The following is a 17,925-nucleotide window of genomic DNA, read 5'->3' as shown; positions in this document are numbered from 1 at the left end:
CCAGATATGACAACTGTAATTTATCTTTGCTGTTCTTATTTCATTTTTATTCATATTTCATTCATGTATATGGAAAATTATTCCTTTAATAATATGTTGGTGACTAAACATGCCCTATATATATTACTTACAGGGAAAGGAAGGAAAAGGCACATGAAATTTCTGTCTATACTTCATAAGAGAGGGTCAGATATGTTGCAGTTAAATATTAGGGCTAACCCCATCATAAGCTTTTAGAATAGAAGTAAAACAGAGACATAATGTGAAGTGAGAATGAATGTATGCAGATAGAAAAAGTGATCGTACTAACTGGTGGATGAGCTTGCTGGATCGCACACAGGATGCTGTTTTTTCAGTGGTCTGTTTACAAACAAATGCTGGTTCAAGAGGCCATTCTCCTAGGAAAACAAGCTTAACAGGCAACTTGATAAGTACCTGAATGTCAGAGAGGTTTATGTTGTTATATGCCATAATTGCAGCCTTGTTATGGAGAAGTGGAATCCAACCACATGGATTTCTAAAACAAACTACATGTTCACCACAAACACTTGTGAATGAGTGCTTTCTGGTGGAAAACCACACGCATAAACTTAATTGGATATGTAAGGTTCATCCGTTACTGTGACAGTGCTTGCAAAGGAACCCAAAGTGCCCTAAATACAAAATCATATTGATAAATGATGTAATATTAAAAGTTTGGAATGCCTTTCTCAAGACTACTGACAAATTTTTGAGATAACTGTATATTCATGTAATACTCATCTACAGGTCTGGATAATCTCTGGATATTTCTATATTACTCTTGTTAAAAGTGTGATGGATAGAAATTGAAACAGATGCTAATTCCTTCATCCTTTACCAGCATTAATGTAAAGAAACCATGTTTATAGAGAGTAGATATTTACCTACGGCCTACAGTCTACAACATATAGGTAACGCTTAAAGATTCTGTGTAAAGCTGTACAACAGATGCAGCCCTGACAACCTTTACTCATTCTGCATAAGACCTCTGAATTTTAGCACTGGAATATGCTGCTATGAGTTATCACTCAAAAAACAAAAAGAGCAGTCATCATTTTTCCACAATAAAATGGTAGATGAGCCAGTTGCCATGAATCTGGAATGATTGACAGTTGTGTAGGGGTGTTGAACTCTCTGATATTAGCGAACACCCTGGAAGCCCTGCCCCTTTCTCCCATCTTGCATTAGGCTTGTCTCACCCAAGAGCCTGTGGCCACTGTAAACCCCATATATACACACAGTATATATACACATATATACACAGTTTCTACCTTATAGAAGTGACTGGTGAAAGGACTATTTCGAGAATGTACTGTTCAAACAGATAACATCCACCACCCAATGAGCCAGCATCAGCTTAGAGAAGGGATCCTCCATAGCAAATGAACAGCTGGTCAGAGGATCAGATGTCTCTGCCTGTGGGACCCTAAATACAGAGGCATAGCTTCAGGACTGGCAAGGCAGGCAATCACTTGGACCCTGAGTTTTGAGGGAACTCCAGAATGCCAATAATAATTCCATGAAAATGTCAAATCTCAAAATGCAGAAGTGCAGAAGTCCCCGAAACCTGCTGATGTGTAATGTGCAATGCTATCTCTGGAATCCCCCTAAATGGGGCCCCAACTCTCTAACATGTAGGACTTGCACAAGTTTATTTTGAATTGTTGCACTTTTCAAAATGAAGAGAACATGCCTGTCTGGAAGCCAGAATAGATAAAAGAAGAAGTAGAACTGTATTAAGTGGTGGAGATACTCTAATAATTAAATAATTAAGGATGACAGCTGTAAGCTAAGCCATAAAGTAATGTAAAGCTAACCCAATGTTATTTTGGTGAACAACCAGCTAGCTAGGATTATTTAGCTTTCTTTCTAATTGTCTTGATAGTTTTTTTTTTTTTTTTAAGTATATAAAGGGTATAAAATCCAACACTTTACCAAGAGTGTTCTGTTGTGAAGAAATGATGGTTTATCTAAGTGGGAAGCTTGATCTAGCACTACATCTAGTGTGCAGACAGTTATCCTATAGTTGGCTTATTGTATTGAAGCATAATATAAATCAGGAAGGCCCTCACATTTACCTGCCTGGGATCCCCACAGTCCCTAGAATCTCCTCTGTATAAAGAAATGCCATTCATGGTTCTGTGCTGCACTGTGATGGCTGTTACATATACCTTTATGGTAGGTGGGTACTTGAAGGAAAGTCAGAATCCTAGGAATCAAGCAATGCACAGCTAATAAGGTGAACAGCATTTGTAGAACAACTTCCACTGAAGGGCATTCAAGACTTGTGTTCTAGAACACATTACTCAGTTGGTGACTTGGCTGAGAGTGCCAGTTCTCAGAGTCCATTTAAGATGGCAGTTCTGCCTAGGGAGGAAGCCACTTCGGTGTTCCAATTACTACAGTGAAAGGAGCAGTGGAAGCCGAGGTGTTGCTGGCCATCTCATGGCCACTAGCAGTATAGGAAGAGTTAGAAGTAGAGGAAAGGCATATAACAAGTGGTTAGGCCAGTCCTGTTCCAGTGGAGATCCACAACTGGCTATGTGTTGATTTGGCACTGGTGAAAAGTTCCATATGCACCTTTCCAATGTCCTATATTTGTGTTACCACCTCTGGGTGCAGATGCGTCTGCCCTGGCATATGTGCTGCCTTGACAGTGCATTCACTGGGGAATGCCCATAGCTACAACAAGCTTAGCAGGATTACCAATGCTGATGCCATCATCATTCCTAGCATCCTCAACAGACGCCTGTTGAATCTGACTGGCAAGAGTAATAATAACCATGCATCCTCAGGCAGTCATACCAATGACCTGCTTTGGCTCTTCTCTGAGATCACTGTGAGACCGAGCACTGTAATGTGGACGAAGAGGTTAGGTGTGTTCTGGATGGCCTGTTCCTTGGTGGGGGCATGCAGCAGGTGTTACACACCGGCCCTGGTCTTTAGGAGGAGTGAAACAGAACTGGTAATTATCAAGCTATCTATTAGTTAAAGTGGGTGTGTTGGGGGTAGGAAAAACCTAAAACTGTAAAACAGTGGGGCACTGAGGACAAGAGTTGAAAACTCCTAACTCTTTAAACTGCGTTCAGATCAGTGGCCATTCTGTGGTCATGTATCACAGCCCTTCACCAGAGCACATGTGTGGACTCTTAAACCTCAAGCACAATCAAAGCCACTTCATATAAATGAGGAAAGTAAAGGTCTCTGATTCTCCCTGGCTGTAAGCACCCAAAGGGTCTTAACTCTGAAAGTAAGGAAAGCTTCAGTTATGCCAGCTGACACACCAGATAAGAGTTTTTATGTGTTAATTCCATACCATGAGTTGTTCTATACCTCCTAACAGTTCACCTCTGCGAGTGATTTCACCCCCTGACACAAACGTTGTGTATACATTACACTAGACTCCCCTATAAATCTGGCCTCAGGGTCAAACTCTGGCACTGACCAGAACCATGAACTACAGCCATGAGAGGGAAGCACAGAGTCCCCCCATGAGGCCTACCCGTTTGCATACGGCTAAAATGTGAAAGAATGACATGCTTAGAGTATGTACATACACCCGGGCAAAATGAGTTTACATGTTATGTCTATTACTATTGCTCCTGTACCACTATTTGTGTAAATAAATCAAGTTAAATAAAAGCTTAAATTTAGCCAAAGTCAAATGTTACACAAATTCTAATAGCAATAATTATGTAAGACTGTGACTTGCCATCTATCTTCTATACTAATGAAGTGGTAGCAAACATACTATTTCACAAGTGTTCATGAGCCAAATCTGAAAGAACTACCTCAAACTCGTCATGAAAAAGAGAAATAAATAACTGAATGTTGTATTTGGCTGAATTGAACAGCTGGAAGGTTTTCAGCCTGACAAGATCATTATCTAGAGCATATGACTCCAAACAAAAGCAGTTACTGGGACCACACGCACTTGGCACTGTGTGAAAATGGTCATGTAATGTTTATGTTCATTATCCCTTTAATCAACCGTTGTTAATGCCACTTGCCTCAGGAAACTGAAATGACATTCAAGAACCAAGCCTTCAACCAAAACACTTCAAATTCTAGGTATTAGTGTGTTAATTAAATGATAGGTTGTTTTGTTTAAGAACATGTATAAATTTCAACATAAACCGTACAGTATCAAGGGGCTATTTTACAATGTTTTAAGGTAAACACAATGACATGTTTTCCTGAAGTCTTTCTCAACACATAATCTTTTCCTCTGGTGAAAAAAGGTGAAAAATAGTGCTGTTGAATGCTAGAAAAAATAATCTGACAGGGGTTTTAGGAAAGAATGGAAAAAGCTATCTTTGGACCCTGAAAGCAAAATTATTAAGCTATACATAATCGAGTTGGGGAGACTAACTGATTTTTCTTAACAATAAACATTTAGTTTTATCTTTTTCTTTTTATATATATTTTTTCTTTTTTCCTTTTTTTAACCTTCCAGCCAGCATAACCCAGAACAGTGCAAGTCTCCTCATCCTGTACATGACAAAGGTTCAGGTTGCTTTAGATTAATGGAAGTGGCATTTTGGACATGCGTTATCCAACCAGTATGCCAAAGCCCTGACTCCACTCATCCATCTTAATAACAAATTTAGAAACAGACGGTTTCACGTAGCAAAATGAATGCTAGCTATGCTGTCCTGGCTATTTTTACTACTTAATCACGGTACACTATATCTTTATATGGTAATGATTTGTCATTATCACATTTAGTTTTGCATAAGAACATACAGATGTTGAACCATTAAGACATTGCAGAGAGTAAATAATCACTTTTATTTTAAGACAAATACACATGATTTAGGAACTACTACCATGTAATTTAGTTAATAGCTTGCATTTTAGTGCAGTCTACATGTGACACAACTAGTGTTATGAGCTTAAAGACCCTGGGAAGGGCTTTCAAAAATGTATGAACTGCACTCTCAATGATCGCACTTTTTCCATTTGTGATATGATACTGATATCAGAGCACTGAATATTGTCCAATACCCAATGCTGCTTCATTACTGATATCCTCTTAGTAGCTGAGCGACTCTTTGCAAGCTTCTGCTGCCAAGTTATGTGAAACATCAGGGGCTTGATGGTGACATGCTTTAGAATAAGCTGTGTCCTGTATTCATTTCCAAATTCTGTGTCATGACAGTCAACATCAAACAAATTCACTGCATGAAATGCATCACTGTGTCACTGAATGGAAACTATCTCAAATCCAGTCCATTATCAATCCAATGTTTCAGGACAGTATTGGCTCCAAAACTGAAACTTAGTATCAGATTGGTGATCAAGTACATTAAATGGAATTGACATTTTAACCATGTGTCAGCTTGTTTTTTGGTTTTCTTTTTATTTAATTCAATGTAAACAATTGTAAATTCAATTTTTGAGAGAATCTAAACATTAACAATCTTTTATCTAAACCCTCACAAAAAGTGCTTACATGTAAAATTATGCTTAAGTGCTTATATATTCAGTTTCAATAACAAAAGATTAAAATACAAACATCTTATAATGCATAATGACAAAAGGGTTTACAGGGAATTTATTCTTTCTGTATTTGTCCAACTCAAATATATTAAAATGGAAAGAATTTTGAAGAAACCTAACTATAGCACTGTGTTATGTTAAATGCTGCGTCCTTCCATGTACAACAACAGTATGACCTCCTCCTGCAGATTTGTTATTATTATTGTACAAATCATACAGAGGGGTATGCTTCCAGTCAGTTTCAATTTGAGTAAGTTCTTATCTGTTTTCAAGCAGTTGTTGCAGATGATATTCATTATGCACTGTATCCAGTGTCTAGTGCTCAATTTCTCAGAGAGTCCACAACAAATATTAAAAGAAGTTCTTGTCAAACAAGTTGTCAAAATTGTTTTGTCTGTACATTTTAAAGCAGTGTGCAGCAATTTCTATGCTCTTATCTGAGGTCTTTAAACCATGACAACAACAGCAAAAAAACAAATGTTAAATCCCTTTTTCTTTTGATGTCCAAAGACTAGCAATGTTCCAGAGTGAAGAAGAGTTTTACTTCTGCACTGTTGTCATGGAGGTCCAAAAAGGATTAACATTCTGCAGACAGAGACCAGCAAGCCAGGACCATGCATCCTCTTATTCTTTGGTCCACTTGGGATCCCTGAGAAGAGAAAATCTTTAAATAATTGGCCACACCCACAGAAGTCAGGTAAGATCTAGCCAATCTGGGCGTTTATGTGGTTTGCAAGTGTGAACATCCACAGTGTCTTCACAGTCTTGGCACTCCACTGAGCAACACCACTTGAATCTGCACTCGCACTTGGTGACCTGCTTAACCCGTGTGGTGTCATATCCACGACCACAGCACATAACTTCACAGCCATCCATGCCCTTGGAAGATTTATTGCACACCCTCCCTGCTGTGCCCAGAGAACCTGAAACAAACATGAAGAAACAGATATAGGATAATGACGCATCCACTGTTCTCCATCTAGCTAGTGAGTGTCATTACCAATGTCATGGATATGGACAGGGTGCCCAAGGGTCTATAAATAAAATGTGATTGTTTTGAGGATCATTGTTTTTTGCTTTTTGGCCTTTGAACCAAACTTATGTCCAAGAAAAGAGATTTGTGAAGGATCATCATGTTCTAACTTTCAGTAACAGCTAAAGTAGCAGTGGTAAATCATCCAATGGTTATAATCCTCTCTTTATTCCATTAAATCACATCATTCAAATATTAGGCCGAATAGATTACAAGGACTCAATGTCTGTGACTATTCCCCCACCTGCTGTTCGGTCCATGAGGCAATAGTCTGGAGAGTTTTCCACGTACACCAGTTCGTTTTTGGTTGTACCTTTGAAGTTCCTGTCTGCAGCCATAAACCCTGTGCCATCCTGGTTCATTGTAACCTCCACTGCCATGTCATACTTCTTCCTCAAGTAGTCTCCTGTGCGCTGGAAGTCGGACATAGTGAGCCAACATGTCCGCAGAGTGCACGAGCCACTGACGCCATGACACTTGCATTCCAGCTTCATGAAGCGCTTCACTGCCTAAGAAGAATAATGGTTGAGCAACTCCATAAGGCAAGAACTGACTTTATATTTAAAAGTATTAGCACAGTATCAGTGTAGCAAGAAGTGAAAGCCATTGTTATTGTCATTTAGGCAACCTACAGGTAGTCTACTGAAGTTTGTATGGGGTTTGTCTTATGGTAGGGCAGAGAAGACATCTTTTAGTGTGTATGCCAACTGACAGTGCTGAATTAAATAACCATCTCCTGAATCACCACTATTATGCAAACCTTTCATCCCTAATGGCGTATCCTCACCATTCTGCCACAGCGGTTATTGTGCAGGTTCATCAATGCCCGGGCATCTTTTACCATTCTCTCCCTGGCATCCACAAAGGCTTTGGCGAACTTGATACCATAATTCACATTGTCGCTACAGCCACCCCAGTCAAAGTCACCCATTTCATCACGTGCTCTTCCTCTCTTGTGGGTGTCACAGCTGCAGCTCTTGAGCTCCCCCTGGCTGCAGGCACGAGTGATTGCATACACCACTCCAGCAGAGGAGATTGCATACACAAATGCTGCCTCACGGCTACCTGCCAGGATCAGAACAAAATGATCACCTCATCAGCTATAAATCACAAGAAAAAAATGCAAACATTCAATAGTACTTCAAAATTTATCTAGGTCTCAGCATAGATACAACTTCTTTTATTGAAACAGGTGTGATGGTGTGCTTGTCCTTGTGTTGGCGTGATGGATCATCATATAATCATCATCCTCTCAGGTGTAAGCTCTTGACATGCTGGGCCTATTCAAGTGTGGAAGGCCACCCTGGAGCTTCCTACCCTCAGACTGATTCAGACCAACACTCCCTCACCTTCAGTGTCTGGATGACTGCACTCATAGCCTTGAGGTGTGTTTTTTTTTCTGCTGTGCCGAACACGATGACCCCTATTCCCCTCATTTTTCATTCTTCCGCTTATGCACTTAGCCAAAACAGAGGGTGATATGTCAAAGTGAGCAGTTTTGTCTGTCTGCCAGAGTCATCTCCACAAATATTTACATCTCCTATTACTGTTTATACATCAGCCGTGCAGATCCCCCGGCTCACCACTTGTATTTGGAGAATATCCACTCTCTTTCAGACTCCCGCCAATTTTGGAAGTCTGAGAAGTGATGGCTTTTTTCGTCCCTCTCATTCTGGTATGACCTACTTATAAGCAATATATAACACATCCCTGAATAGATATGGATTATTTATGTCATTGTAATTAATGTCTTATTAATGTGTTATGTAAATGCACTGTAAGTAAACATGGGACGCACTTCGGAGCATGACACGGCCAAAGACACTGTGGTCACGTTCCAATGTGCTACAGTTCCAGCGATGGTGCCGGAACTGGTGTTGACACTCTCGAATCCATTCCTTGGCTCCCTCACCAATTGACTGCATTAAGTCTGGGTGTCTCTGGCACAACTGCCGCTGCTTGTTGACCAGGCCAGGAATGTTGTCACATATGACCCGTGCACCAAGTGCACCAATGTACCTGCAGAGGGGGAGAACCACAAAAGAGATGTGGATTCACTGTATGATAACAATGCATTATACACATGAGGATTTCCATTGATTTTCCATACCGCTTATCCTACACAGGGTCACGGAGGAGTCTGGGATGGGGGGGACGGGGACCGGAGTACCCTGAGGAAAAGCACGGGGAGAACATGCAAACTCCACACACACAGGGCAGAGGTGGGATTCAGACCCCCAGAGATCCGAGGCAAACCAGCTAAGCCTCTGTGCCCACATGGGAGGTTTAACAGTTAGAAGCAACTGGTTCATTTACAATCAGGGGCTGAGAATTCAAAATCTAAGATTCATCATACATGCGTAGAAGAGGGGTTCTTCAAGTTTTCTCTGGATAGTTAATGGTTCTTCGATTCCTAAAGCATTTCTACTCAGAACCCTCTATGTAAGAAAAAAACAGTTTTGTAAGATTCAGTATAGAACCTTTAAGTATTCCTTCAGAGGGACAAGCCAATGTACCCATAGAGTTCTAGATTTAACCTTTCTAACACAGTACGTTTGTAATAAATTATATTGCTGTAGCAGATTATGCTTCATTGTGGTTTCTCTGGATTAATAAAATGTTTCATAAAGTAGTCCAAAGGCGACAGAATGGGGATTACAGTATCCTCTAACTGGCCTCACTGATTCAGATCTAACACACACACACACACACACACAGGTTTATGCTGTTCTTCCTGGATCTCATTATCCAATCAATTGTAACCAAGCTCATGCGACAGTGCTCAGATGAACACAGTGTTTAGTTTCCACTCCTGTTATGGATGTCCCTCTCTTTATTCACACACATACACACGCTGCACAAGACCCTTCTCACCAACAACCAGGGAGGCCTTGTTCTACAGAGCTGCCCTATTTATCCTTCACACACACACACACACACACATTTTCTCCACAGCAAAAGACTTATCAGCCACATGAGTCTGGGATTGGGAAAGACTAAAACACTAATGCTCACAAGCCAGAAAAGCACTGTGTGTGAATGGATTACTATGATGACAACAATCCCCATAACTGCATAAATTACTGTAGGAAAGAAGAGATATTTATCACTATGGTTCTTGTGGCTGCAGGCACACAGCCATAGCTGTCTTACTGGCTCAACTTCACACTGCCAGATCCCCACTGCCTTATTTGAAGCAGCAGGGCCCATCTAGTTACTTCAGCATAGCTACAAAGATACAGGTACAGTGCTGTTGCCTGTGTGGTTGAGAAAGGGGACATTCACATTGGTAGGGGGCAAGTATCTAAAATTGGGTAGACTACTGAGACTTTCTATTGTTTACACAGCTGTAGGCCGCAAAGCAATCGGCCAAAAGCGTGGTAAGATGTTGGGCTATGTTGATATTGCTACCACTGAGACGTGATGGAATGCCCATGGATCCTTCAATTAGTGGCAGAGAGAAATGTTTAATTGAGAAATCTACCAAATGTTTCATCACATCTTCTGTTGGGAGCTGAAAAGCAGTAACCTGTGACCAAAGTGAAACAAAGTCTGTGGCCCTCAACAAGAATGTCAGATGCTCATGTGCAATATTGCCAGTCAGTGTAGCTCTGAAGGCAAAGAATTAAAGTGATTGGTTAACATCCTGTAGGGCTTTGCCAAAACTGACTCAGAGGAAGCATACCTTTCCATTATTCTATTAGTTAACAAAATATTTTGGCTACCAGTAAGCTTGATTTCTAAAAAGTTGTTAGTTAACGTTAACTACTCAGCTAGGAACCTAGCTAGCTAACAAGATAATGCTAGAAATTAAGAGTTTATGGATTATATACCTTATGGATCTAGGTAGCTTTCTGGAAGAGCACTGACCAGCTACCAGCAGTCAAAACACAGGCCGAGCACGTCAAACTGGTAGACCATCTTTGCCAGCTGGTAAGTTGTCTTCCAGCTTCCTTATTACTTGACTAAACTAATCAATAAATGTTTGAGATTTCCTAATTGGCTTACTGTTGTGCTATTTTCCTAAAAATAACTTTGTAGCGTTTGGTAGCTGTTCCCAGTTGCCAAAGATGATGTACAAGCTCGAACAGCTCAGCTTCTGTTTTGGTAGCTGGTCAGACCAGCTACCTACTGAGCTAGCTAACAAACTAATTTTAGCAATAAATTTATGGTTTATTTACCTTATGGTGCTAGGTAGCTTTGTTTTTAGTTTAATGCCACAACTTAAATAAAAAATATATATCAAAAAAGTTTCTAGTGAACACTAGAGAGCTAGGTGGTCTTGCTAGCTTGTGAAACAACAATAGTTTATGGCTTAGAAAACTTATGTAGCTCGATAGGTTTTTTTGAGCAGCTTTCAGTTTGACACCAACTAATATAAAATGAAGAAACATGTTCATCATGCAAAAAAGAGCCTACACTTTTTAGAGCTTGTCAAAACTAAAATCCCTATAAATGACCACAAAGTTTACCGCACAGCCAAGCCAGCAAACTGCATTCTGCCACACTCCAAGGATTGTCACTAGCAAGGGATGAACACAATGTTCAAAAAAATAGGTTTCATCTATTGGCTTTTTGTACCAATGCATTTTCTCCTTGTGGATAAAATAACACATATTCATTCATTCATTCATTCAGTAACTGCCTTATCCTGGTCAGAGTCATGGTGGACCTGGAGCCTATCTGGGAACACTGGGCCCATGGTGGGAATACACCCTGGATGGGATGCCAGTCCAACAAACATTCATACACTCATTCATACCTAGGGGCAATTTAGCATAGCCAGTTGATCTACCATTTTTTTTTTTTTTAGGTAGGTGGAAGGAAACCCACACAGACATGGGGAGAACATGCAAAACTACACACAGTACACAGACAGTGTACTCAACCTGTGCTGCAGCAACACTAACCACTGCACTACTGTGCCACCCTAACACATTACATTAATGCAACCTAGAGGACTCCTGCCTTGTTTTTTTTTTTTCAACTTTGATTTATTATACTGTGTTACTGCCGTCACATGACATGGGACCTCTTTTAAGACATAAGACATGTGATCTGACCATGTTTCCTAACTTCATAGTACCAAAAAAAAAAAAAAAAAAAAAAACAGCCTGTTTTGACAGAACAAATTTACGGTGTTTGTGGGACTTTATTCATAAAAAAGGTCATATTCAACAACTGCATATCAAAAACCCATGAGAACTTAATTTCTTTGGTACTGCATAACACTCCATGTTTACTGTGCCATCACTGGACATGTGTGATTAACAGACCATAGTCACTACTATATAAACATCCAGTGGGTAACTGTTTATACTAAGTTTATATTTTATTCAGTCAAGGGTTTAGATTAATATTAAACTCATGGTTGTTTACTTGGTGGGTGGAAAGTAATCTACTTTGATGAAAGACTTTTGTAGTTTTTATCGGATTTCAGATACCAGATTTGATCAGATTTAAACATAAGATGGTTTTTGATAAAGTAGTCACACTCACATGCTGTACAACTACTGCATTTCAATGCCCTTTATCAGTACTTGTATATGACACAAAATTACTTCAGTGCTGCATATTAAAATGAGAACTACCTAACAATCACTAATTATTTAGCTACATATACATGTTCTGAGATTTTTTTGGCAGATGCTTTAGTTGGAACATTGGATATATCCTGTAAATTACACTATATTTTTCTATATTCAATTCAATTCAATTTTAACAATGGACATTGTCACAAAGCAGCTTTACAGAAATAAATGGATTAAAAAAATATATTGTAAATATGTGAATATATCCCTAATGAGCAAGCCAGAGGCGACGGTGGCAAGGAAAAACTCCCTGAGACAATATGAGGAAGAAACCTTCCTTCCACTTTCTTAAATAAAGGTGTCAAACTGTACTTTTCATTGTTGGTTGGATGGTACCATCAAGCATACTTCTTTAATATGTTTAGTATGTATTTTTTACCTTTTAATATAATTTAAGGTACATAAGTGAACCTTAAGGACCACTGATAATGAAATGTACACCACATGCACCTTCCCAGGCAAACAGTCTATACTAAAGGTACAAAAGATTTACCCTGAATGTCTGGCCTACAGTTTGCTACCTTTATTTCTGACAGTGTATCTATATTATACTCTATTTATCTTTACTATGTTTAATAATGTATTTTTACTTTGTAGTTAAATTTTAGTCAACTACTTTCATACTTAGGCATTGAACTTTGGCTTTTAATAGACTGATGTTTTGTCAAATTATTCCTAGCTTTACACTCTTAGAAACAAAAGGGCACTAAAATGTACCTTTCCTTGTCACTGGGGTGAAACCTTCAATCTTTTGTACCACCTGGAAAGGTGCATTTAGTGTATATTTAAACCTTAGTGTACATTTAAATTTAAATTAAATTTAAATCTTAAAGCTAAATAATGATACAAGAGTGGTCCTTCAGGTTCAGGTAAATGAAGCTACCTTTAAATAATATTAGTTATTAGTATTAATAATATAAATAAAGGTACTTTTACATTACCATGTAAAAGATAGACACTAAAGGATTAAAAAGGATAACAGATTGCAGATTTGAGGATACCAAACCAGGACCAAGGGAAGGTACAGTTTTGAAACTTGTTTTTCTGGAGTGTACTCATATGAAGAATTTGGGTGCTTCCACAATACAGAAAATTCCCTTAAGCAAGTGCATTGACCTCTGTTCTGATCCAGCTTTCGTTAATAGGGAATGAAAGTGCGCTCACCACCAGGACGAGTCCACGCTCGGAGTAAACATGAGCAGCAGTAGGATGAAGGGCAGGCAGATCCCCTGCGCTCTCTCAGGTCCGCTATCTCCCGACCTCCCGACTTTACGCAGCTCCAGCATCTTAGGAAAAGCGGTGAGTTGTTCTCTGTCTCCTGGCAGAACAGTAGCTCAGCAGTCCTGCGCTGTACTTTAACATACCTGCTCCTCCATCCTTCAAGCGCTGTACCTGTCCTGTTCTTTCTGTCTTGTAGGAAGAAGGGAATAAAGCGCTCCTCTGTGTGCAAGGTCAAATCCAAAGCTCGCAGTTACCGTAAAATCGCTTTAATTCTGCTTTATTTATTTATTTTCTTCTGTGCTGGAAGTTGAAGTTGAAGCAGAGCAGCTCAGCTGGGAGCAGCGCAGTGGATCTGCTGCAGCATCCGAGTGTCAGGGAGAAGAAGTGGATGTGGGCGGTGGGAGAGATCTCTCTGCTCCCTCTCTCTCTCTCTCTCTCTCTCTCCCTCTCTCTCTCTCTGCTCCTGCTCTCTTTCTCTCTCTCTCTCTCTCTCTCTCTCTCCCTCTCTCTCTCTCTGCTCCTGCTCTCTCTCTCTCTCTCTCTCTCTCTCTCCCTCTCTCTCTCTCTGCTCCTGCTCTCTCTCCCTCTCTCTCCCTCTGCTCCCTCTCTCTCTCTCTCCCTCTGCTCCTGCTCTCTCTCTCTCTCTCTCTCTCTCCCTCTCTCTCTCTCTGCTCCTGCTCTCTCTCTCTCTCTCTCTCTCTCTCTCTCTCCCTCTGCTCCTGCTCTCTCTCTCTCTCTCTCTCTCTCCCTCTCTCTCTCTCTGCTCCTGCTCTCTTTCTGCTCCTGCTCTCTCTCTCTCTCTCTCTCTCCCTCTGCTCTCTCTCTCTCTCTCTGCTCCTGCTCTCTTTCTGCTCCTGCTCTCTCTCTCTCTCTGCTCCTGCTCTCTCTCTCTCTCTCTCTGCTCCTGCTCTCTTTCTGCTCCTGCTCTCTCTCTCTCTCTCTGCTCCTGCTCTCTCTCTCTCTCTCTCTCTCTCTCTGCTCCTGCTCTCTCTCTGCTCCTGCTCTCTCTCTCTCTCTCTGCTCCTGCTCTCTCTCTGCTCCTGCTCTCTCTCTCTCTCTCTCCCTCTCTCTCTCTCTGCTCCTGCTCTCTCTCTCTCTCTCTCTCTCTCTGCTCCTGCTCTCTCTCTCTCTCTCTCTCTCTCTCTGCTCCTGCTCTCTCTCCATCTCTCTCTCTCTCTCTCATTGGACAGGAGCAGTGTTTAGTGTCGATACTGCTATTGTGTGTGTGTGTGTGTGTGTTTACAAGGTTAGGGTTATAATTAGTTGTAGCTTAGCATTAATAATCTGCATTAATAATTAGGTCATTTGAAAGGTTCTCACAAGGACAGCAAGAGAAAGGCGTGTGTTAGTTCATGACGCTGAGTGACAACTAATAATAACAACAACAACAACAAAGCAGACTAACTGAATGCTTATGGATCACTAAACATGCAGTGTGTAGCCTATACCCATTGTTCGCATTACAAGCAAACTTGCTTGTTTAGGGGGTTAAACAAATTTAAACCACCTTTTTTAAAACCTCTGAGCCACTCTAACGTTCACATCAGCTCTGTCACATACAAACAAACAAATAAACAAACGAACAAACAAATCAACAATGAATACATTTTCAGTTTTACAGTGTTATTAATGTAGGCTGAAGAGTCAGAATTATTATTTATTTGTTTATTATATTTATCCATCTAAATGTATTTATTTATTTATCTATTTATCTATCTATCTATCTATCTATCTATCTAAATTTGTTTGTTTGTTTGTTTGTTTGTTTATTAAAGAGAGCAGACTTGAATGCAAGCATTGAAGAAGGAAGGTCCTGTGAGAGAAATAAACATGAACCTCACCATGAATTCAAATGTTTTTCATTTACTTCTTCATTCAGAAAGCTACACATCATTCTTTTGTTTAGATGCCAAAATGTGTTCGCAATACTTTTGCATAAATGTGTGTAAATTAAAAATAAAATTGGTATATAAACATTCAGTGTGTGTTTCTTTACACATGGTTGTGGTTACTTAAATTTAAATAATATGACATGGACTAGCCTACTCATCCAGTGGCCCTAATGTTCCAAAAAAACATGTTCCTAGCTTCCTATCCGTTAACCTGTCTTATTTGTAAGTTGCCTTTTAACCATAAAAGTGTCTGCTAAATGTAAATAAATGTAAATGTAACCCTCTTTGATAGTTAAACCATCACATTGCAGGGTTTTGCAAATTAAAGGAAAACACTAGTGACTACTTTAAGCAGTAGGGAGGTGTATGGTTTGTGTCCACTGCAAATTAATATAAAGTTCTTCTGACTGATCACCTGTATCCTATGATGAAACATTTCTAACCGAATGGGAATTTCCTCTTCCAGGGTGATAATATCCTCATCCCCAGGGCACAAGGGCTTACTGAACATGTACACTTCAGTTTCAGAGACATGTATAATCTATACCAGTGGCACTGATGCCTTTTCCTGTAGTACAGTTTGTCTAGGTAGCAGCATAGAGCAGCTTATTCAAGTCTATATTTAGCGCAATGAACACATTCTCAGTGAAGATGGTTGACATTGCTCATTTATTTCAGGATGTGACTTTGTTACGTCTGCTGGTTCAATTCCTGTATGCTTGTTAGCTTGTGACCCACTCTTAGTTTGTCCACGTGTTAGGTTGTAGATTTTACTGTGACATCTCTATGACAGCAACTGGGACTAGGACATGGTGACCCATTAAAAGCACGGCAGGGTGTCTGCTATAGAAGAAAGAACTGTTTTAGAGGTTTTTGGTGGATAATCAAAATATAATTTCTTTCTATATTTTTAAATGTTCGCATTAAGAAATCTAACCTCTATCATTTTGCTTTGCTGTGCCTGAAGGGCCAGTTTATTTCAGTCTTTTGATGTGGTTGTGCTGTTGCCTTTAACCATGCCCAGACACGATTTCTGCATTATAATATAGAGCGCAGTTATTTGGCTTTGTAATCACACTAGTATAATTGTTCTCTCCTGGGATGAGGCAGGAACGAACAGACTGGCAGGCTTGTACTCTTCAAAAAGCTCATTGGAGAGCTGGGGTTTGTGGCTAGGACCAGTTTCAAATTATTTGAGGAATAATGACTGCTATGCTTGTCCATAGAGGCTGTGGTCTTGTTATTAGTGCAGCATTGCAAAAATGCTACTCTGGATCAATGGTGAGTCCCGTGAGATTTTGGTTTGATGATTGATAAACCCATTGGAAACCTCACTGTTTTGGATGAAATATGTGCATGTGAGCCAAAGAAAGATTATACGGGAAAAGGGAACCCCAACTGGCAATTAGTATCATTCTGCATGTCTGGTAGCTTTGATTTCCAGGCGATTAAATTGCCTGGACAGGCAGCAGCACTGCAGTGGAATATAGGGAATGGGTAACATTTTTTCTAGCTGTGACAAGACTACATTTAGAATAATCTTCTCTTGAATCCACAGTGAAGTGGTAGCTAGTCCAGATGTTGTTGCAGACATTATGCTCATGTCCAAGCTGGTCATCATCATGTTATTCACATGGGCTCTCTGTTCCCTTTTTGATGTGATGAAGTGACCCTCCTCTCTCATGCCCAAGAGCTGGTGTTCATAAGGAGGGATTTCTGGAGGCCACGCACGTGTCTCTGCTGGTCTAATAACCTCAAACTCATGCGCTTAACAGGAATGTTAATTGGTAATATCCAGCAGAGGAGTGACCACATGGAGAAAATCTAAACCCTGTTCACTAATTAACAATGGCTGATCATTGGACAGGCCATTTCTCTTCATTTTATAGCAATATTCTAAAAGATATTTACAGTCAGCTCCAGAATTATTGTCACTCTTGGTAAAAAAGATTATGAAAAAAATGTCTTTGTGGTAAATTAGCTTAACCTCACAGAATATACGAGAAATTAGATTTTTAATTGTACTGAATTTATTCTAAGAAAATTATAATAAAAAAAACTTATGAAAAACATTTTAACAAAAATCATTGTCACAGTTATTGGCACCCCTGCATTCAGTACTTTGTACAACCCTCCCTTTGCCAAGATAATACAGCACAGTGTCTTCTCCTTGATGAGTAGAATACAGGGCAAGAACAACTGAGACTGCTCCTCAATTCAGAATCTCTCCAGATGCTCCAGGTCCTCTCTTGTGGACTCTCCTCTTCAGCTCTCCCCACAGGTTTTCAGTGAGGTTTAAGCCAAATCCTGGATGGCCACGTCAAAACGCTTGATTCTGTGGTCATTGAAACATCCTTGTGTGGATTTAGACATATGCTTTGGATCATTCTCCTGCTGGAAGATGAAGTTGTAGCTTCCTGACAGAGGCAGCCAGATTTTCATTTTAATCTCTTGGTACATCATGGAGTCCATGATGCCATGCATGCCAAAGTTCCAAGTGTACTGGACGAAAAACAGCCATCGTAGATCCTCCACCAGACCGAACAGTGGGGATTAAGTTGTCTTCTGTGTAACCATCCTTCTTTTGATGCCAAACCCACCTTAAGTGTTTGTTGCCAAACAGCTCTATTTTTGTCTTATCTGTCCACACAACTGGCTTACAGTC

General features: G+C 40.0%; 1 protein-coding gene across 1 annotated transcript; it reads right to left on the bottom strand.

Annotated features, from left to right (window-relative positions):
* Window positions 1–4,595: 4,595 nt before the first annotated feature.
* Window positions 4,596–13,799, bottom strand: wnt2ba (wingless-type MMTV integration site family, member 2Ba). Its single transcript, XM_026916713.3, has 5 exons — window positions 13,312–13,799; window positions 8,355–8,575; window positions 7,344–7,621; window positions 6,801–7,065; window positions 4,596–6,446 (listed from the first exon to the last, which is right to left on the bottom strand). Exons 1-5 carry the CDS (start codon window positions 13,431–13,433, stop codon window positions 6,217–6,219), a joined length of 1,116 nt encoding a protein of 371 aa, XP_026772514.2. The 5' UTR covers window positions 13,434–13,799; the 3' UTR covers window positions 4,596–6,216.
* Between the last annotated feature and the right edge of the window lie 4,126 nt (window positions 13,800–17,925).

This window comes from Pangasianodon hypophthalmus, chromosome 2 (assembly GCF_027358585.1).
Source record: "Pangasianodon hypophthalmus isolate fPanHyp1 chromosome 2, fPanHyp1.pri, whole genome shotgun sequence".
In the NCBI taxonomy this organism is placed as follows: domain Eukaryota; kingdom Metazoa; phylum Chordata; class Actinopteri; order Siluriformes; family Pangasiidae; genus Pangasianodon; species Pangasianodon hypophthalmus.
Note: the sequence above shows the minus strand (reverse complement) of the source record. Positions and strands in the feature narration are given on the sequence as shown.